The sequence below is a fragment of the Mauremys reevesii genome, linkage group 10, assembly GCF_016161935.1.
Source record: "Mauremys reevesii isolate NIE-2019 linkage group 10, ASM1616193v1, whole genome shotgun sequence".
In the NCBI taxonomy this organism is placed as follows: domain Eukaryota; kingdom Metazoa; phylum Chordata; order Testudines; family Geoemydidae; genus Mauremys; species Mauremys reevesii.
In genome coordinates this window covers 75,657,415-75,680,149 of record NC_052632.1, presented here as the reverse complement: position 1 = coordinate 75,680,149, position 22,735 = coordinate 75,657,415, and the positions used below count along the sequence as shown (strand labels likewise).

Genomic DNA, 22,735 nt, shown 5'->3' with positions numbered 1-22,735 from the left:
ACCACCCCCGCATTCAGTACTAAAGTGATTTGTAACTGTAGCAGGGGGTCACCCTGCTCCTGCCTGGAGGGGTTAAAAGCAGCCCTGGAGAGGGCTGTGGCTGGGGAAAGGCTGATTGGGGAAGCAGCCTCAGCTGAGGCCACACCCCAATCAGGCCGCACCTGGCCCTATAAAAGGGTTGCTAGCAAGAGCTCCAGAGTCTCTCTCTAGATGTTGAGAGGGATGGGCCTGGCTGCTGGGAGCTGAGCCGGGTACCTAGACTAGAGCAGGGCTGGAGAAAGGCCAGAGGAGCTGGGGAGCTCTGGCCTGGAAACCCCCCAGGCTGCAGGCCTTGTTAAAGGCCAGAAAAGGTACTGAGGTTGCAGAGGGCGGCCCAAGGGTAGGCAAAGGCAGCAGGTCCAAACCCTCCTTGCCGATGATGAGTGGCAATTATACTGCAGTCTGCCCCAGTGAGCAGGGGCTAGACAGTGACTGGCAGTAGCCAAAGACTGAGGCAAGGTGGGGATAGGGGGTCGGGGATTCTGCAGGGGGCAGAACCCCGAGAGAAGGGGCACCGGAGTCCGGGAGGGACACTGGGGCCAGCGGCAGGTGGGACACCCGCTTGCAGAGGGCGCTCCTGAGTGGAAAGAGCTAATTCCCTGGATGACCATCAGGCGGCACCGCAGTGACGAGTCGTTCCCCGCTACATTAACCCAACACCAGGCAAAGTTGAGCACTTTGAGCAACACAGCTCTATCTGCTGGATATCTTGGCAGAGTAGATGTTCATGTCAATATAGTTTGCTCCTGAAGTCTCTCCCACTCCCAACTAGCTGTCGGGGAGAGTTCATTCAGACCCTGCTTACACCTGGATAATAGTGGCAAAGTCCATATCTGAAAGGAAAGTTGGCAACCTCTGGGCTAGACGTAGATGATACAAGTTTCATAGGGTATGTCTACACTGCAATAAAACACCCACGCTGGCCCGTGTCAGTTGACTTGGGCTCGTGGGCTTGGATTACAGAGCTATAAAATTGCAGTGTAGACACAGTTGGGTTTGGGCTGGAGCCTACGCTCTCGGACCCTCACCAAAACCATTTGGTGAATTCATGTAAAATTTGGGAACAGTTTCAGGTTGACCAAAACTGCATTTTTCAGTGAGCAAACTATTTATCCAAATTTTTTCTCCCGGCTCGAGTCCCGGGTCTGTGTCTGTGCTGGTAAATCAGACAGTATCAAGGTATATTTCCCCCACAGTGACCAAGATTTGCTTACAGGATCATTTTGTGGAATGGATATATTATTTTTAATGATTCAGAACTATTGACTACATGGAAATGCTATAGGGTTGTTTTCTTTTTTATTATTTGTTTTCTCTGTTATGTGCAGCCGTTTACCATGATTATGGGTTTGTTACCTAGGAAACTATGGTAGGCTGGAATTTGATTGGCTGTGGTTGTCAGTTTCTAATCTGACAGCAAAGGTGCGTGCATGCCACTGAAGCAACAAATAAAGAAAATGCCTGACAGTTTAAGTATTTTATTGGTAAGATGAAAGACACAAATGCTATTTAGGAGACAAATGAGGGACTAGTGGGTTAGTATTATGGGAAATTTGAAAATAGTTCTGGGTTGTCAAATTTCTTAAAAAGAGATTGGAGCTGAAGTGTTCACGTATATGTTCATTTATAACCAACAATGCAGAGAACAGCAGCTCTTGCCAATGACTGCAGTAGAAATAGGAGCAGATCAGCTGGCACCCTGCACCAATACAGGCATAGCCAGTGATATTTTTTTCCCGTGACATCTACTTTTTCCTCACTCTTCACTTCTTCCTCCCTACCCTATGAATAGCTCATCTCACTGCTGAGTGACGGTATCAGGACCAGTCATCACTTTCCCCTGCGAGTGCACGAACCATCTGCACCCTATTGGTTGAAATGAAATGAGACAGCCACGTTGAGAGTAAGGAGTAGGAGACAGGACAAAGAAACAGACAGGCAAAGAGATGTCTGTGGAGACACTGATATCTATTCGCTGAGGGTACAGCTAGACTATGAGCTAGAGGTGCGATTCCCAGCTCGCACAGACATACGCACACAAGCTATCATCGACCTCGCATGCTAAAGAGAGTAGTGTAGCAGCAGTAGCACCGGCAGCAGCTGTAGTGGCATGAGCTAGCTGCCTGGAGCACAAACCCACCTGAACCTCGTGAATACGCACTTGGGGCACCTGGCCCACGCCTCTGTGGCCAGTGCTACTGTAGCTACACTACTATTTTTAGCATTGTAGCTTGATGAGAGTTAGCCCAAGTATGTCTGTGTGAGCTGGGAATCATACCCCTGGCTTGTAGTGTAGACGCAGCCTTTGGGAGAGGTAGGTATTATTATTAATGTGCCATCTACAGCTGGCTTTCACATGGTACCATCTTCATCAAAATCAGTGTGAGCATTTTATTGGATACTAATTAATTCCTTTTCAATAATGAATTATAAGTGAATAACAGACTGTATTCATACAGAGCTGAGAAACCACAATTCAGTTATAGTGCATAGAGCTTCAATGTACCATCCTAAGCACTAGCATTCAGCACGGCCAGATAATGTGTGAAAGCATCAGGTTCAGAGAAACTCTTTAGGAAATGACCAAAACCAACCAACCTTCCGACCTCCCCCAAAATGATGGCTCCTCCCCTAGCTTGGTGAAAGGTGAGCTGTGCGAAGTGACTACTTTACACACGGGCCTCAGAACTTCCCGAAGGTATCTGCACAGAGCCTAACCTGTTTGGCTTGTATCTAAGAGCTTTGGTTTTTTATCATTAATTGTCATTTGGCGCTTACTCTCTTATTACTCGACTGCCCTATCTACTGTAGATGCCAATTAAATCATTTCCATCTCTCTGTAACACTGCAAATACTTGGCTTCCAGGACGTGGAGTGTATTCCAGGATGTGGAGTGTATGTTAATATTTTTATATGCCTATTTGAATACTGTATATTCTTCTCCCATTTTTTTCCTGCTCTCTTCCTTCACTGGGAGCAGGGGCGGCTCTACCTTTTTGGCCGCCCCAAGCAGTCATGCACGGGAGGCGCCCCGGAGCCGCGGGAGCAGCGGACCTCCCGCGGGCATGACTGCAGAGGGTCCGCTGGTCCCGCGTGGCTCGGCTGGACCTCCCGCGGCTGCGGACGGTTCGCGGGTCCGGCGGCTCCGCTTGAGCTGCCGCAGTCATGCCTGCGGGAGGTCCAGCCGAGCCGCGGGACGAGCGCCCCCTCCGCAGTCATGCCTGCGGCAGGTCCAGTCATCCCGGGGCTCCGGTGGACCTCCCGCAGGCATGACTGCGGCAGGTCCGCCGGCCCAGCCTGCCGCCCCCCCCCCCCCGGCGGCAGGGGACGGGCCGCTCCTCGGCTCGCAGCGGCAGGATGAGCTGGGGCCCCAGCCTTTTGCCGCCCCCTAGATTTTGCCACCCTCGGCACCAGCTTGTTTTGCTGGTGCCTAGAGCCGCCCCTGACTGGGAGGCTCAGAGGCAGTGCTCCCCGACAGCTGTGTTCTGATCTAACTGTGGTGAATCAGTCCATGAGTCTCTTATGATGGCCTTGTTCACCTTTGAGCGACCTCATGGGACTTAGAGGCAGCTGATTTCCCTCTCCGCCATGCCAAATCTTGGCACTTCAGGCTAAGAGGTTAAAGCAAAAATTCAACAAGATGACATCTGGGCTGAAAGCAAAAAGCACAATTTTGGCCTCAGCTGGCCAAATGCACACTGTATTAAGTGGAATCCAAGACACATACAAAGAGGCATCAGAGGAAAACAGCATCAGAACATCTCCTGCTGCAAAGGACAGAGCCTCTGCAGAGCCCACATGGAAATGAGACATCTGTATCATGGAGAACATCTTTCTGCTACAGATGATGGAAAGGCTGAAATCCTGGGAAAATAAAGCTTGTCTTCTAAGAAACCCTGTGAGAACTGAAACTAAATGAGCAGAAAACACAAAACAGGGAGAGAGAAAAGATACTCAAATTCTGTAAGATAGAAGTGGTCAATGGTCGCAAACTAAACAGCATTTCCAGACTGATCAAAAGGCAGCATCCCCTACTGATCTCTCTGCTGGGAGCCCATTAACATGTCATGCCTAAAAGCATTCCCCACAGAAAAACAGGCAAGCATCAAAGACACTATATAGAAAGGCTGCATATCTAAACCCCAAGATAAAATGGGCGGCACATTTTGTTTGCATAGAAGCATGCACAGAAAGGAATACAAAGGAAATAGCAAGGATAAAATTGACTTTACACAGCACAGACAGAGGAAACAGGGCCCAGTTATATAGGGCAGAAATTATGACTTGTGAGACCGTTTTTGTGCACTATCCAGAAAACAACACATGGAATATTGAAATTAATGTCAGAAAATGCCAGTGCTAAATTCATGATCATGCTCACCAAATTGTATTAATGGCAGGTTTCATGATGGGTTGTTACAGGGACATGATCACAGATATCATGGATTTAATCTGTAGGTAATATGTGTACATCACAAAGAGAGCAGCTTGCTTGAGCTACAACAAGGAACACACTGACTGCACGGAGGGTTGGTCACAGGGCAACATAAAATGGCAGGCTGTCCAGGGTAATTAACAAGAGGTCAGAGCCAGGAAACCAGCAAAAAAAAAAAACCCCCCAAAACAACCCTCCCCCCCAAAACAAACAACAACAAAACCAGCTGTAGCTGCAGGTGCAGAGAAGCTGCAGATGAAAACTGTCATCTTCTTTCCCCACTTGCTGCTTTTGGTTTATTCTTGCTGGAAGGGTCACATTTGGAATATTTTGGCCCACGTCTTGCTGCTTGTGCTGTCAGCTCTGATTCATCAAGATTTCAGCTGACGGCACCCAATTTTAGAGACAAATGTACCTTTCTGCCCATTTCTCACTGCCAGTTCTAAAGCCTGCCTTTTAAGCCAGGAATCCTGCTGAGTTTATACAGACTATAAGCGCTTCATAAAGCAAATGTGAGACAGAAAATAGAGGACTGTCAGATACCTAGCAGTAGCACACAGTACCGTCTTCCTCACAGAATATATGGTTTTCAAACTTTTTAGGCTGCGTACCCCTTTCCAAATAATGTAGTCTGCTTCATACCCCAGCCGAGATAGGGTTATAATATATCTAGGATTAGGTTGCCAGGTCTTACTATATAAAATGCATTGTCAGCCATTATAGGCATTTTCATGCATACCCCCTACAGAGAGCTCGTGTATCCCAGTTTGAAAACCACCAGCAAACAGAAAGGAAGGCAGAGTAGCCTTGTGGTTACAGCATAGGACTGGGATCAGAAAACCTGCCTCCTGGCTCTAACAATGATTTGCTATATGATCTTGTGGAAAGTCACTCCTCCGTGACTCAGTTTCCCCATCCGTAACACAAGGATACTTACCTAACTCACAAGGGTAGAGATTCTTGAATGGAAAGTGACATAGAATGTTTACAAATAAAGGACCCACTCTATGGAACCTCAGTAGTGCCTGGAATTGCCTATCAGCTGCGAAAGAAACTCACTGTCAAATTCCAAACCATCTCCCACATTTGGGTCAGTTCCATGATGTGAAATTCATTTCTGATTAAATGTCACTTCAGACAGTAGATGCGCAGAGCTGGACTTCTCACGGCATGTTCTTTCCTGCTTTCTTTCCAGGAGCTTCAGGGTGATAACGTCGAAGGGAGAGCGGGAAGCTCAGTGCCTAACCAGTGAAGCCTACTGCTTTGCATTTGCCTTTTATTAATAATACTGAGAGATTATAAAATATCTGACAACCCCAAGTTTCTCTGGTTGGCACCTGCTCATTATTCTTCACCACGGCATTTCAGTTTTAAAGACAGATGCTATTCTAGACGGGTGGGGCGACGAGACCCTAAGATTTGAGAGCCCTGAAGTACTGTGCCTGAATATGAAAAACTGATGCAAAAGTAGCATAATGCAGGCATGGAAATCTGATTCCAGAGAACCTGCTGCATGCAGTGAGGAGATGAGTGAGTGCAGTGACTGTGCAGGGCCCTGGCACTGCTTGATGAGAGGAGAGGCAAGGGAAGGGGGATGTACTCACCTCTGATTCGGACACTTCCAAAGGCTTCTCATTCAGGGCCACACTCTCAGTCAGCACTGCTCCATTGTACTTGTTGCAGATATCCTCATCTGAGTAGTGCAGCCCACCAGGGCTTGGGCGAGGAGGGGACCTAGGTGGACATCAGGAGAAAGCCGTATGGAACATTAAATAATGGGTGCACTACATGTCCTCCAATCCTTTTCATACCTGGACACAATATATCAGTTCCCACCCTCCTCTGAACTCCAAAAACATAGTCACTTATCTCAACCCAGAAATGAGACGTTTACTGTCCCACTCCAGGCCTAGATCTCTTTAATCATTGATCATGGAATCTGTCATCAGGGGCTGATGTTGCATTCTGGGCAGAGGCTTAGCTATTAGCCCACAGTTTTCACCATATCCTCCAAACAGAGCTCCACCCCATAATCCCCTTTGCTTGTCCTATGGTAGCTCTGAAGCTAAGCAATAATTGAATGCTATGGCCAACACTGAGACAAAGACGGTCCGTCATCCTACCTCGTCCCATTCTTCTTGGAGAAAGTGCTCTTTACGTTGAGATGTCGGCTGTTGAGCTCCAGGGATGTGAAGCCTCCGTTATCCAGTGTGACCGACTCTTCCACATTTGAGATGTTTTTACCTGGAGTCAAACAATGAAACAATCAGTAAAGACAAACGTATTTCCCCACCAATTACATGCCTAGTGATAACCTAAAGAACCATTACAAACAAGTGTCAAACCTTGTCCACTTCAGCCTTCTGGATGTCATCAGTTATTAGCGCTACTTCGCCACTAAGTAGAGGACCTATGCCAGGGGTAGGCAACCTATGGTACGCATGCCGAAGGCAGCACGCGAGCTGATTTTCAGTGGCACTCACACTGCCCAGGTCCTGGCCACCGGTATGGAGGGCTCTGCATTTTAATTTAATTTTAAATGAAGCTTCTTAAACATTTTAAAAACCTTATTTACTTTACATACAACAATAGTTTAGTTCTATATTATAGATTTATAGAAAGAGACCTTCTAAAAACATTAAAATGTATTACCGGCACGCGAAACCTTAAATTAGAGTGACTAAATGAAGACTCGGCACCCCACTTCTGAAAGGTTGCCGACCCCTGACCTATGCTTTCCTTTGTCTTTTTTCAAGCTCCTAATGTATTAAAGAACCATTTCTTATTCCCTTTTACATCCCTTGCTAGTTGTAACTCATTTTTTGTCTTAGCCTCTCATTTTGTCCATACATGCTTGCGCTATTCTTCTGCTCTCCTCCTTAGCAATTTGTCCACGTTCCCACTTTTTGTATGATTCCTTTTTGATTTTTAGGTCATTAAAGAGCTCTTGATGGAAGTAAAGAACAAAGACAAAAGACAGGGGGCGGGAGGGGGGGAGAAGAAGAGAGGAAGACACAGCAAGAGATTTTTTCCTATGCTCATAGCGTGTAATTCCACAGGTCTGAGCTCTGCTGGTGTCTTGGGCAGAAAGGCTGGTGTCATATTGCCAGTCTGCTGCAGACAGGTATTTTATCTTCAGCTTCAATTACAATGTTACATTAAGGCCCAGTGGGAATGCGCGTATCAGAAGGTGCAGGTCAGAACTGTTTTTTCATGTCTGTCCTCCAAATGTAGAGCACAAGTAGGAAGATGAGAGATTTTCTATGTGCCATGCATAGGAATCTGTAATAGTATTAGCTTGGTAAAATGCCATGGCATTCATACATTTTAAATCCCACAGAGATAAAATCTGATTTACTAACACTTGTTAGAAGTGAATTTATACAGAAAAAATAAATCTTTCTTTGGGCTGAACCACTGAACACTGCCAGGGGAAGTGGGAGGTTCTTTCCATATCCCTGTATTCTATTAACCCCTCTGCATCAGGAGAGCTGGGACTTCCACTGCCCACTCCTGTTGGTTAGTCTGATTGGCACCAGAGAATTAACATAGTTCACTCCTGGGTTACGGAGAAACATGCACACAAATAACATTGCCAGAACTCAGGTTACTAATGGGGGAAAAGGCAAAAATGATTTTGAAAGCTCCACAACCAGAGATCTGGGATTTGAAAGGGGAATATTTAAACATTCCTAGTGATGGACCAGCTGTTCCTGTTTTCTGTGGGAAAGGCAAATTAAGAGGCTTGGGGCTCAGATTATACTATTGTGCCGTAAAGTCCAGCAATTCAGGTCAGCCATGAGACCCCACTGCCATGACAACCGTAGCACTAACGAACAGAGGCGAGACACGGGGTACCCACATACACCATTTATCATCAATGGGATATTATCTACTCCCAGCTCCAGCCACACTTTGTAAATACATCCCTCCACCCAAATATGTATACGGGGTGTACCCCTGGAAAAGCACAAGCCAGTTCTCCCATATTAGAGATCAAAGAGATCTGATTGGTTGCTCCACCCAAAGAAACACATAGAGCGAGAGATTTCATGCTGCCAGAGTCACTGGTTCAAATGGAAAAAGAACACCCGTGGCATGGGGGGGACTGAAATGGAGCCACTATCTCACCTGTGCTGCAGTTCTTGTATTTCCTGCTCTGGCCATGCAGGACCAACGCAAACACCACTAACAGGATGAGGATGAGACTAGACAGAGCCATCACTAGCAGGAACCACCACTCTTCGTAGAAAGGGGTTTCCAGTTGGGCTACAGAGAGAATAAACAAAGGTTTAGGACCCTTCCACCTAATAACAATTCCTACACATCCCTCCCCTACGCCCCATTAGCATCTCCCTGCCTTTTTCCCATTGAGATCTGTACCCCTGTTAGTTCTCAGGATAGGGCGTGGCTAAGAGGCTGGATTAGTGCCAGAGGAAGGTGCTGTGCCTATTTCTCCCCCATAGCGATTCCAAAGTGCCCAGGTCTCCCGGGCCTCTGATACTCCAGTCCTGGATCCAAAAAGAGCCCTGCTGACTCACCACAAATGTCACTTCACCTGGAGGATTGGGCCTTCCCAGAACATCACCCAATAGCACTCGCAAGAGATGCAGATGGTGCCTGTGAGTAACGTCCAAGCACTCTCCAGTGCCAATGCACCTCAACCCAAACTCTCAACATCCCGTTGTTCTAGCTCTACCCCTCACCCGCTGTCAGTTTCAACCATCCTGACCCCCCAGCAGCACCCTGGCTATTCAGAGAGTTGGGTTTTATTCCTACCCACACATTCGATGTGGCCCATCTTAACTCCACCTGTGCCTCAGTTTCCCCAGCTGCAAAATAGGTAAATGACATTTACTCTTCTTTATAAAGTGCTTTGAGATCCTTGGTTAAAAATGGTAACTACTGCTATTATTATTCCTTTCCAGTCATCCCCTTTTTCAGGGCATCTCAGCCATGAGGGGCAGCATTCCCACTAGGGCATAGATCATCAATTGTGCATAACTACATTGCACTTGGCGAGACAGAGAAATACCTGCTCGAATGGCTGACCAAAGCCATAGTTGAACCCAAGCCACTGAGCCGCACGCCTCTCCTAGCTTTCCTACGGCTGTGAAGAGCACTTTACTGCTCAGATTCGCTGGCTCTAAACTCAGCCGTGTTATGAGCCTTATGATGTGGGGGGCCTGATTCATCCCAGGGCACTGGGAATTCTGTAGCAGTGAAAAGCGGTCGCCATCTCCCCTCTGCTGGGAGGCCAGCACAGACCAATAAAGCCAAAAAGGCAAGTGGTGCAGACCAGGCTGGGGGCTGAATGGACCATCCAGCTGTACTAGCCTGTAATGCTTTACAGCTTTTAAGCCTGGGAATCTCAATAGAAACTTCTTTCTATCTCAAATTGTAGCCTGAAAAACTTTAGAGCATCAAAAGAAAGTGAACTAAATAGTTCTGCTCAAGTGGAGAACAGACAAATGGGAAACTCTGAGTTCCTTTGAGGAAACAACTGCTAATGGGAAGAGAGGAAGGCGGGGCTGACATGATTCCAACTGCAGAACATCCCTTTAGATTTTGTGTGAAACTACAGAATGGAGAAACACTCTAGTATGTGAAGTGGGTTCCCCGTCTCCCTGGCGCTTAGAGAGGAATGCAATGAGACAGCTCACGCGGAAATCCAGAGTCGTTCTTAGGGGCTAAGTGGTTAGTTGCACAGGGACAAAGAAGAGAATGAACACAACAGCAATAGAACCATTTACTTTCCCTTTCTGCTGTGCAACTGTTGAGGGGTATTTGTGTTCTTTACCCCAGGAGCAAAGAGATAGGTCCTGCTTCAGATACTGGCACTGCCAGGCCCATAGGAATTTTGAATCACAAAGCCGTTTTAACAGTTTGCCTAAAAGCATCTTGGAAGGAGCAAGCAAGGGTAAGAAGACACCTGTGCAAGGCCTTAACCAGGGCAGTTTCTCCTGCTTCAGCAACAGGCCACCAAACTCCAGCTGCGGGGATACCAATGGAACAAAGCAAGCGTCAGCCTAGTTTACCTCTCAAAGTACCATCACTCTCCTTCTGGCAAGTCTTGAACTCTGAGTTCAAAGAGATTTCTGAAGGGTGTTCAGGCCACATCTCTACACACTGGGGATAATCACAACAGAGCTGGCAGGAAGGTGTGTGAAGAACATCAACAATTCAACCCATACAGACTTAGGCCTGATGCTGTGATGGAAGTCTTTCCCTTGAGGTCAGTGCAATTTGGGTAGGGTCCTTAGAGAATTTGACTTGTCAGCAGAAGGATACAGTGGAAGGATTCAGTTTACTCTGCCAGTAAATTGCACCTAGTACATTTTTGAGAGCAATATATACAAAATAACACAGAAATATCTACCCCAGGAGACTGGGGAGGGAATGGACCCAGGTGAAGAGAAGAAACAGAAAGGTAATTGAGGAGAGGGAAAAAGCAAACAAATCACAAACTGTATAGTCATGTTGCAATACATGCTAATTTACATGCAAATTCCTGGGGGAGTTTCTTCACCAAATATTAAAGTGGTAGGCACCTGTTTTTGAACAAAAAAATCAGTATCTGATTCATCATTGCCTCATTCTGGCTTTAGCATGATTTCAGTGGGGTTTCATGGCATAAAGGAACATAGCACAGTTTTTTAAGCAGGGCCTCGGTGCTTTATTTTAACTGTTGGCTCTGGTTTTCTCTCTCCTCTTTCCTCACAAAGGAAGCCTAGTGGGGAAAGTATAATACAGAATGCATGATTACCTGATACTGCTGCAGATGGGATGCTTGGTTCTCCATAGCCAAACTCATTTACTGCAACCACTCGGAATTCATAGCTCACCCCCTGTTTTAGCTTGTCCAGACCGACTGTGTAGGAGGTAGCACTGCGGGGGATGTCCTTCACAAACGTATCCCACAGTCCTTCATCTAGGAAAGCAGCACACATGCAAAAAAAAGAGCATCATTAGCGTTATTACTGTGCACTCTTTCTCCTGTTCTGTGGAAATGAGTTGCTATTAATCATGTGTTTCAACATGAGGCAATTTCCATGCCTACCTAAACTACTGCTGTCCAACGCAGCAAATAAATCAAACCAATGTGGTAAGCTATTGAGCCACAGTCATTCTAGGATGTGACTGCTTTTACATTATGTCAGGATCCAAACATGAAACCTTCACGAGTGAAACTTACAGACAGAACTTGGAGTGTGACGAAATCCTCCCTGTTCTATACCCCAGATATGCACAATTAGATAATCTAGATATTCAATAGCCATATTAATATTTATATTGATAACCATCCAGCACGTGTATGACATTGTTTTCCTATTACATCGGTCATAGTCTCATATCTACTTGAAGCACAATGAAAAGACGTCATTTTCAACAAGATGGTCACTGAGAGTGGTAGGATAAAAAATTACAACTGTGATTAAAAACTCTGGCCAACAATTTTGAACTTGGGACCCTAACGTCAGGCTAAGTGGCCTATTTTCCAGAGATGACCGGCAAACGTACTGCTTTCATTGACTTCCCACTGATGAAATACAGGCACCATTTGTGTGTATGGGAGTAGTGCTTATTGCCACAGGAGCATCCAAGCTGCAGTGCTGAGGACAACGGGCCAGATCCTCAGCTGATGTAAACTGGCATGGCTTCAAGGACCTGGCCCGATGACTATTAGTTTTATTTTAACATTTTTGGTAATTAATTTCCATTTCCCCCCAGTATGTCTTAATGACAATATAAAAATAGAAAGACAAAGTCTGCACAAATACAGTGTACGAGATGCTTGCACTGAAAGAAAGCCCTCGGCACTGAGTCTCTATCACGTCCATGATTTCTTCTGACTAGAGGTGCCACCAGTATAATAGTAAAGTAAAAGCCAGCAGCATTATCATTGGTGTCATGTTCTGGTGCTGCAATGTCAGGAGCGGAATCTGTTCTCACTTACTCTAGATTTACCCTAGCACAAGTCCACTGAAGTCATTGTAGTTATTCCGGAGTTACTCCAGTGTAAGTGAAAGCAGAATTTGGCCCTTAGCCTATTCCTTTGCAACAGGAAATAATGGGCAGAACTGAATGATTTATGCTGTAGGTGCACTTCCATGTGAATGTTTTAATTTTGCCATAAGTAAATACTAATTTGTAATGCGCTGCATGTCCCACAAACTGCATCTGTGCTGATCAAGATGATTGGCAGTCCCAAGTGGACTGAACAAGGAGGTTGAACATTTTACTATTCTGTCCACATCTGAGAAATACTAACAAATAGGTAATTTTTCTGTCATGTTTAAAATTCAGACCAATACATTATTCACCAGCATTTTCAGAGTTTAATGAAGTTATCATAATGTACCATTGTTATGAATTACATTTTTTACAATGTGTGTAAAACAGAAGATAAAATATTGACTTCCCATATATAGGGCAGTGTAAAGCTAGATTATTTTCACCATGCAAAGCTAACAATGTAATATAAATGGTTGGAATGTTTTTTACTTGAAGTGGGTGGAGTGTGGATACATTTTCAAAGAGTGTTTGCTGCAATCACTGACACTATATCCTGCATCTGATTCTATAAAATATTGTCATAATTGCTAGAACTGAGTGAGTTTCCATAAACACATTTGTAAATATTGATACAGAATTTCAGCCCACTGTGATTTAGTTTAAAAGCAATTCATTTGCACCACAAATTGCTTAGGGGGTGGGAAAAAAACAACAGAATAAATAACGATTTTTCCAACACTAATTTCAACAGAAACAAACCTACCACTCTCTCTCTGTTGTTCTTAAAATAGTCCATGAAATCATTTGCATAGACAGTGTGCTAAATTCAGCAAAGCTGCTGCAGGGAGCTGTAAAGTCAACCTCCGAGTGCAGCCTGCATCCAAGGGGAAATTACCCCCTGAGGACTGATGGTGGCATTTCTGCCTCTGTCCTGCCCTGGGGCTATGCTGGAGAGGGTGTCGGAGAGAAGACGTAGCTGTAGTTTATATCAGGTTATCCATGGAAGTTTGCTGGTGGGCGTTTCTTCAGAGAACCACTTAAACAGAGGAATTCCAGTTGCTCTGACCGCCACCACTTTTGGCTCACCTTTAGCTCCAATCCTAAGGGGGCTGCCTCCTGAAGCTGGGCCAAAATGGAGCCATTTACCTCACAACCCCCACTCCAAACTTCGGGGACTTGTGTGAAATGGAACCCAGAATCCAGCTACCCTTGGTTTGGGCCAGATTGTGCCCAATAGGGAACCAGCCCGTGCAGAACTACACAATGCTAGGAAGGACTGCAGTTGGGCTGACCCATGCACTGCAGGCAGGAAGGTGGAGGAATGCTCCTTGTTCCCTCTCCATTGCACAACACATGCTCACACCAGGCACAATCCAGTCCTTTGGATTTGCAAGACTAAGACCCGGCCAACAAGACTTTGTCCTGTTCCTGGCAGGAATACTTGGGTCTGCCTGTAGCTGGATAGCACAGTCAGGCTAAAAAGACATCTTATTTTGATGGCAAACTTTGCTATCCAATGTCAGCAGCTCATCTGCGAGAGAATTCATTAGTGAGACACCTAAGTGGGCGGGGGGGAGATTGGCTTCTGTAGTAAGTGGAAAATCATTAGCATACTGTACACAACATTTCCCACACAGGTCATGGTGAGGAAAGATTTGCATGCCGAAAACTAATATCTCAACAGTGTATCAGTGCAGAGAAACCAGTGAGAGAAGCAAAGTTTGCACCACTGACTAACACCGCCCCCAAAACAGATGCAAGTCTAGCCGGTCCCACTCAATTCCTGTTTAACGTACTGTGAGATTCAGCACAGCTGGCAATGGGGATGCTGTCATATTGCTCTCAATTGCTTTTGCCTTAATAACATCTGCCCGTTCCTTCAGTTCATATTACCTTTCACTGGGTACGCGGAATCTGATAGGAGGGGTAAATATATGACACAAAAGGGAGAGTTCCTTTGAAAAATAAATCTTTTTTTGCTTCCTGTTTTTATAAATGCTACACCGCATCAAGGCCCAGCCTCATTTCCTGCTGACACAAGAATCTGATCTCTATCTTCCAGCTCCGATTTCTCCATCAGAGTTGAGAGGCATGCGCCTGTGTGTGGCGAGAAGGCTCTAATCACTCTAGAAGACACTAACCACTCCTACCTATCACCATGTTGAGCCTGGGCTACGCACACAATTTATTCCTCTGAAGCGGTGAGCAATGTTGTGCACTGCAGGTGTTCGAACGGACACCACACCAACATGAAAGCTTGATATCATGGACAATTAATCAGGGTATCTGTGCTGCATAAAACTGTCAGTCAGTAACAGAGGCTTCTGGTTCTTATAAGACAGGCGAGGTGACAAATGACAGCCATGCTGGAGCTGGGGCTAGATGGAAACCTGTCAATTATTCATTTCTGAAGCACTAGCGTTTCTCTCTTTGTGTAATCGGAGAGCTGTGTTGTAAAACTTACTAGTAATCATACGTCAGGAGATTTACAAGAATAGACGCTCCTGATCATTAGGGCCTCCTGTACTTCGTCAGTGTTCATCGGTGACAAGATTAAAATGTTAATTTCTTGAGTAGAGGGAAAGGTTTGGGTTATGATGCCAATTAACAAAAGGACAAGAATGGAAAGTGAAGGCTGACAAACTGTCACTGCACACAGTTCGGGAGCAGGAGCAAATGAAAGGCCCCATGGCAGGAGCCAGAGATGCAGCTGCACCCTTCACTTTGAATTTACTGAATTTTGCTGGTTTGTGTCCACGTTAAACACAGAATTTACTTAGTTGTTTAAAAATAAATAGAAACTGGAAAAAAAAGAAACATTACCCAAGAGACCAGAGAAGAGCTAGAGAGAGATCAGTCCTCAGGGCTCCGGGAAACTAAGTGCCTCAGCCATTTAGGGGAGGGAAAACCCCCACGCTGAGTAGAACGGTTCTTCCTGAAAATGTCTGCCCTCTCGGGAGAGTAATTTTGAGGACAAAATACAATATTTGCCTGATTTGTCTATGTCCTAAATATAGGAGGTATGGCTATTTGGGCCTTATTTGACCCATGTTAGAAACCATGATAACTGGAAGCATGTTTAAATGCATTTTCCTACTATAGGGTTAAGCCATGCCCTCCTACAGGGAAAAACCAGGTCAGCACCAGGAAACTTTGCATCATCCTGTCCTGGGCATGGGGTGTCTGTCCCACAAAGCAGGCAGATCCATGGCCTGCCTACCCTGGAGATATCCTATGATCTGCAAGGAAATCCCACAGATCTCAGGGCATCTGCAGCAGGCCAACATAGGCATTAAGGCATTCAGGCACAGTGCCTCTGTACCATTCCCTCCACATATCCGCGGCAGCATGGGTCCCTGAGGAACCATGCAGAAATCCCCCCTTGTGGGAGGCCACTGACGTGTGTGTGTGTGTGGGGGAGAGTCTGCAACATCATCCATGAGGAAAGCTGTGGGCTTGGAGGGGGACAACTCTATGCAAAGTGGTGCTCCCCAGGCCATACCTCTCTCCTCACCAGCCACAGGTCTCCAGCCACATGGAGGGGAAGCACATGGGATGCCACAGTGCTGCAGAACGCAGATAAAGCCACTTAACTCCACTCTCTTCCCTGTGGTAAAATTAGGGCCATTTGGACAGGTTTGCCGTTCTCTACCTGTTCTCTGCACGTAAACGAAGAGGGCATGATCTGATCCACATTACACAAGTGGCCTAGTCGAAGCCTAGGTGATTACTGCGAGAGTGCCAGAGACTTCCCAGTGACATTTACTTTAATGCAGGAGGAACTGAGCTGGAATCTATTTCTCCTGCCACAGAATGGAGGCAGGATGGGAGAGACCTCTGTTTTTCTGAGCATTCTCCCACTTGCCCTGACATCTCTGAAAAAACGTTGCTTTGTCTGTTCTGTGCCAGTGTCTGAATGATATGCTAGATGTGGAGGAGGCAGGCAGGCTGGTCACCTGACACAGATCCAGGGGAACAGCAGAGAGGGAGATTAAATACCCTTACCTGTGTATATAAAAAGAAAAAGCAGCAGGACAGAAGGACCTCTTCGAAACAGAGCAAAGAACAACCTGATGAAGTGGCAACTCAGAGCAGAGGCCAACATTTATTACACTGAGCCACCCTCCTTCCCCAGTGGAAGGCAGCTCTGGCACAGAGCTACAGCAGGAAAAATGAGATGATACAGCAGTTAATGTTTTGGGTAATGAGGCCTATAATAGATGACACCTGAGATCTGAAGCCCTAAGGTAATGGTACGGTGTTTAAATACTAACATCAAGCTAAAGCTTTTTATTTGCCTATTAGATGTATCTGTTCTTGGCCACAGAAAGATGGAGACCTCCCCTTTCTTGCTTTGTATGTGAATGGCACATGTCAACTGCTCTTCTCTGAAACAGCGACTGTTTAAAAACAAAAACAAAAAGTCTCTCCAACCTGCGTTTCATTGCTCAGTAACAACCCAGAAGGCAGGAACAGCTTCTTTGCATTATATTAAAAAAAGATGTTTTTCTGAAATAACCAGCACTGGCAGTGGGAATTAGCCCCCTTCTTTTGCTGAGCTCTAAATTCAAATGGCAAATTCCTGCATGCAGAGATGAGGAAGAATGAGATATTTAAAGGAAGCTGAAGCCTGCACGAAATAAGCAAACATTGCAATTAGTCCCTCTCCTCACTTGGATCACATTTCACGCTCTCTACAGCTTCAACCAGAACTAAGAACAGGAATCTAGCACACAAATGGCCAGTTCATGTGCTACAGCAGCATGAATAGGATTAAAATTATCTGAGGGGGAATTAAATGGTTTAACAGTCAGGTCCTGAGAGCAGGAGCATTAAGAGACCTCTCCCCTGTTTGTTTGCAGGCTCAGTCTAGTGAGGCCAGGATGAGTTAATGTGGCTCAGGCCTGCCGTGGAAGGACCATTCTCTCCACACAAAGCAACAGCGTTCTATGAATACCTAGGCAGTGCACATAAAACGTTCACTTAAATGATCAGTCACGCACGGCAACGTGAGGGAGTTGTGGTGTAGCCATTGCACTGCGGTGTTATCTGCTACATGGAAATGCTCCTTCTGAAGTCTTGTAATTTGTTTTCACAGTGTTAGGGGAACACATCAGAGCTCGGGGTTTCCCACCTTCAGCGAGATGTGAGTGACAGTGGCTTCCCCACGGTATCTTAAAGAAAGGTTGAAGCTAATGGATCTCCTATAGTTTAGGTAGGCTTGTTTGTTCAGCACAGCACTTAACATTTTCTTGCTAGTAGGTGATAGGTACGTGGGATGTAGGCCTCACTCTCAAATAGTCTTGTTTTATTGAGCGCCATTTGTCTGGACTGGTAAACGTTGGCTAACAAGCTTCAATGACTGTTTTGTCTGAGTGTTACAAGATGGGCCCTTTTAAGGGTTTTGGACTTAGCCCCACCTGTGCCTTGTCTGGTCCTAGCTGATGAGTTTGGGCTTGGGCCAGTTGTTGGGTCAAGTGACTGAATATCTGATGATGGCAATCTGGGGATGAGGCTTCCGATAAGAGTGGGTCTGCTCCCTTAGACAGAGGTAAACCAGGGACTAAGAAAGACCAAGGGAAGGTCTCTTCAGAGAAGCCCGGAGTCCGGGATAAGTCTGACAGCTCCTTTGCCTTGAGTGATCTGGGGAGGTGAGAGAGCTGGGGTTTGAAGTCTTGATACAAGGGTAACCAGGGAGACACATCTGCGAGGAGGCTGTTGCGGGGATCCAGAGGGGACCAGGGTCAGAAAGGAGTGGGAAAGAGGCTCTCCTCACCAGCCAGAGGAAAAGGCCTGGCTGGAACTACCTGCAGTGGGGATCAGGAACAAAAACTTTACGAGGGTCAACAGCTTTAAGAAGCTTGGCTTGAGGAAATGCTAGGCAGCAGGAACTGGGTTGTGGAAAGAACTGGTGAGACCAGTAAGGGGCTGAAGAGACAATGGAGGGGGTGGGAGGTAATTCGTTTTAGTTTAATATGACATTTGAACTGCACTGTTTTAATAGACCACCCTACCCAACTCACAGAAGTCTGGGTGCAGTTATTGGGAAGTCCAGGAAGGGGAAACTGAGGCAGCAACAGGGCCAAAATCCAGTTCATGTAAGGCAATTTCCATCCCACCATCAACCTCAGCCTAGACCAGTCCACACAAGCGGTCCATTTCTTAGACACTACTGTGCTAATAAGCGATGGTCACATAAACACCACCCTATACCGGAAACCTACTGACCGCTATACTTACCTACATGACTCAGCTTCCATCCAGGACACACCACATGATCCACTGTCTACAGCCAAGGTCTAAGATACAACCGCATTTGTTCCAATCCCTCAGACAGAGACAAACACCTATAAGATCTCTATCAAGCATTTTTCAAACTACAATAGCCACCCGCTGAAGTGAAAAACAGATTGACAGAGCCAGAAGAGTACCCAGACGTCACCTACTACAGGACAGGCCCAAAAAAGAAAATAACAGAACGCCACTAGCCATCACCTTCAGCCCCCAACTAAAACCGCTCCAGCGCATCATCAAAGATTTACAACCTATCCTGAAAGATGATCCCTCACTCTCACAGATCTTGGGAGACAGACAGCCCCCCAACCTGAAGCAAATACTTACCAGCAACCACACACCATACAACAAAAACCCTAACCCAGGAACCTGTCCTTGCAACAAAGCCCGATGCCAACTCTGTCCACATATCTATTCAAGTGCCACCATAATAGGACCTAATCACATCAGCCATACCATCAGGGGCTCGTTCACCTGCACACCTACCAATGTGATATATGTCATCATGTGCCAGCAATGCCCCTCTGCCATCTACATTGGCCAAACCGGACAATCTCTACGCAAAAGAATAAATGGACACAAATCTGACATCAGGACTCATAACATTCAAAAACCAGTAGGAGAACACTTCAACCTCTCTAATCACTCAGGTGGCTGCACTACCAGCGCTGCTGCAGTAGCGTAGCGCTGCAGCGCAGTGCTTGAAGGCAGTGTAGTCAAAGCACACCAGCTGGGAGAGAGAGAGCAGCGCTCTGTCCCTCCTCTCCCCTCTCTGGGGTAACGACAGGGGGGCAGCGGCGCGCGGAGCGCTGGGGGGGCTGGGACTCACACTGGGCTTGGCGCCGCCCGCCCAGCCGCTGGGAGAGGGTGTGTTTTCACACCCTGCTGCAGCGCTGCAAATTTGTAAGTGTAGCCAAGCCCTCAGTGACAGACGTTAAGGTGGCAATTTTGCAACAGAAAAGCTTCAAAAACAGACTCCAAGGAGAAGCTGCTGAACTTGAATTAAAATGCAAACTAAATACCATTAACTTAGGTTTGAACAGAGACTGGGAATGGCTTGGTCATTACACTAATTGAATCTATCTCCCCATGTTAAAGTATCCTCACACCTTCGTGTCAACTGTCTGAAATGGGCCATCTTGATTATCACTTCAAAAGTTTTTCTCCCCTGCTGATAATAGCTTCTCCTCATTAATTAGCCTCTTACAGTTGGTATGGGTATGGTATGAGAACACCTTTTCATGTTCTCTGTATGTATAAATATCTTCTTACTGTATATTCCATTCTATGCATCCAATGAGGGGGGCTGTAGCCCACGAAAGCTTATGCTCAAATAAATTTGTTAGTCCCTAAGGTGCCACAAGTACTCCTGTTCTTTTTGCTGATACAGACTAACACGGCTGCTACTCTGAAACTCCAATCCCTGAAGAATGTGCACATTTTATGAGCTTTGTCTGAAAACCATTATCAAGGCTGAGTCCTCGAAATTAGGAAAAGGTAATGGAACCACAGTGGAACCTTGGAATTCTGTCAAAGGCACGAGGGAAGCCTATATCCCTAGGGCTGAAGATCACAATAATTCAGTCTATGATCTGGTCAGATTTCAACAGCTAATCAGTACCGGGAGAGTGCCAACAAAAAACCTTAGTGGTTAAAAAGAAAAAAAAAGAGAAAAAGTGTGTGTGTGTTGTGTGTGGTGTAGTGGTTGTGCCAGGCTGGCTAGAGGCTGCTAGTGTCTAGTGGATGATCCGACCCCATCCGACGACTGAGCCAGCCTGGCATAGTCCTCCGAGAAGCTGCTCTGCTGCCTGGTGTGTAGTATCCCTTCTCCCCTCCTTTCCTCCCTCTCCTCTCCTGTGTGAGTGGAAAAATGGTAAAGGGGACTGTCTAATATTCCTTTACCCCCCCTAAGGGTACCCATACATATTATATACGTACATATGGGTCTAAAAAAAACCTGCAGGTATAAAAATGGGAATCTGTATATGAAAAAAATCATATTTAAACAATGCCCATTAGAAGGTACCTTCAATCTAGATAAGATCATATATCTCAGTGGAGCTTTAATCACAAAGAAAAACCTCTGTTACAGTGTGGCTCAGGCCTGCCGTGGAATTCAGTTGGCGGCACTCCTCCCTCTGGCACAGGTCTGAATTAACGTCCAGCATTAGTTAAAATGATGACACTGCTGAAGGTGCCATCTGTCAAAGCAGATACAAAAATGAGGCTTTGACCCCTTATATGGTGTGTCTAAACTTAGAATTTGGAGCTTGAGGAGACATACCCATGTGAGCTCTCATTGAGTTAGTGCACTAAAAACAAAATGTAGCCACATCAGTGTGAGTACAGGGATGGCTAGTACATGCCTGTCAGAGACCCTAGGCATGTATCTGGGGAGGCTAGCCTGTCGTGCTGTTGTGGCTACGTTCTAACTTTAGGGCTAGCATGTTCTAGGGATGTCTCCTTGAGCTGGGAATCACACCCCCAGCTCCAAGTGCAGATGTACCCATAGTCAATAAAGATCCCATGAAATAATAACTTTGTTGTCTTGATTGCATTCCTTCTGTAGAATGAATTGGAGATGTTATGCTTTATGCCCTCTGCAAAAAGCCATGTTTTCTTACTGATACAGGATAGCTGTTGCATTCTGCCCAGAAGAGGTGTATTTCAGTGGTGGATCTGTGAGGGGGGAGTGATAGCTCAATAATTTGAGCACTAGCTGGCTAAACGCAGGGTTATGAGTTCAATCCTTGAGGGGGCCATTTAAGGAACTAGGGTAAAAATCTGTCTGGGGATTGGTCCTGCTTTGAGCAGGGTTTTGGACTAGATGACCTCCTGAGGTCCCTTCTAACCCTTATCCTCAAACATACAGTTTGCAAAGTGCTTGAGGATTCTTCTGCATTAAATGGGCTGCATACATGTACATTACTTTAAATTATGAATAACATTAGTTCCTTAACTGGCAGCTTTATTGGTGACATCTGAGGAAAAATGGCACAGTACTCATGGCAATTTTCTGTGACTATTTCCAAGCAGGGGGAAATATGACAATTAACATAGTAATATGTTTACAGAAGGCAAAAATAGAAACTATTTGGGGGTGGGCATTTAGAAAAGAAAAGCTGTGTCTTTCTTATCTTTCTTTAAAAGGTCCCATCACTCTGCTTCCTGGACAAATACATTCTTCCAAACTATTACATGGTGGCTAGGACTATGGTGTGGACAAGTTCCCACCGCCAAATCCTGTCCACATTTTACGGATTTTGTTTTTCTCAGCAGTAGTTTCTCCTACCTGAAGGCCGTGCCTCTATGATGTAGCCAGTTGTGGGTTTGTCCCCTGAATCGCCCTCAGTCCACTGCAGAGTCAGCCCAGAAGCAGATTTTGTAGCCAGAATTTCTTGAGGGGAACCAGGAGACCCTAAGGGATGACACCAGAATAGCAAACGTCAGGGGGTGTGAGAAGTGATCACATTATACTTTTAACATCTTCAGAAATATGCACATAAAAACCACTCACAGAAGCTAAACATATACACAGGGTAAACCAGTTTAATGGGGTGCTGGCTCAAATCTTCCCTGGTTCAAGCACCACAGATTTATATATCAGTTGCTGGGTTTTACAGGGGTACTCACATCAACTAAGCAGACAAAAAACGAAAAAAAAACCCCAACCTGTTACTTTCACCACTTACATCTTTGCAAACATCTGCATATTATCACTGGGATTCCTGCCTACAGAGTCAGCCCAGCACCATCCCCGGAAACTCAGAGATCAACAGCTAAGACATGCTGCCTGTTCAGTCAGTCAATACCATGTCATTAGCACATCCAACTAGAGTAGTAGTTATAATGCCTGTGATGTGGGCATCAGGATGAGTTAAACTGCAGCATCATGTATCACCATCGCATTTACATGGTACAGAAGGTATTTCAAGAACATTATAACTGTTG

General features: G+C 45.8%; 1 protein-coding gene across 21 annotated transcripts in view; it reads right to left on the bottom strand.

Moving 5' to 3' along the window:
- The window catches only part of SDK1 (sidekick cell adhesion molecule 1), a 656,852-nt gene that overhangs the window by 9,357 nt on the left and 624,760 nt on the right, over positions 1 to 22,735 (bottom strand). For 20 of the 21 annotated variants that reach the window (XM_039493139.1, XM_039493140.1, XM_039493143.1 and 17 more), the window contains 5 exons: positions 22,077 to 22,202; positions 11,241 to 11,405; positions 8,606 to 8,743; positions 6,598 to 6,718; positions 6,079 to 6,208 (listed from right to left, as the gene is read on the bottom strand). In XM_039493139.1, coding sequence (XP_039349073.1) covers positions 6,079 to 6,208; positions 6,598 to 6,718; positions 8,606 to 8,743; positions 11,241 to 11,405; positions 22,077 to 22,202 — 680 coding nt within the window. Of the gene's footprint in view, positions 1 to 3,828; positions 3,951 to 6,078; positions 6,209 to 6,597; positions 6,719 to 8,605; positions 8,744 to 11,240; positions 11,406 to 22,076; positions 22,203 to 22,735 lie in introns of those variants that run through there. The other variant, XM_039493149.1, reaches the window with a different exon arrangement.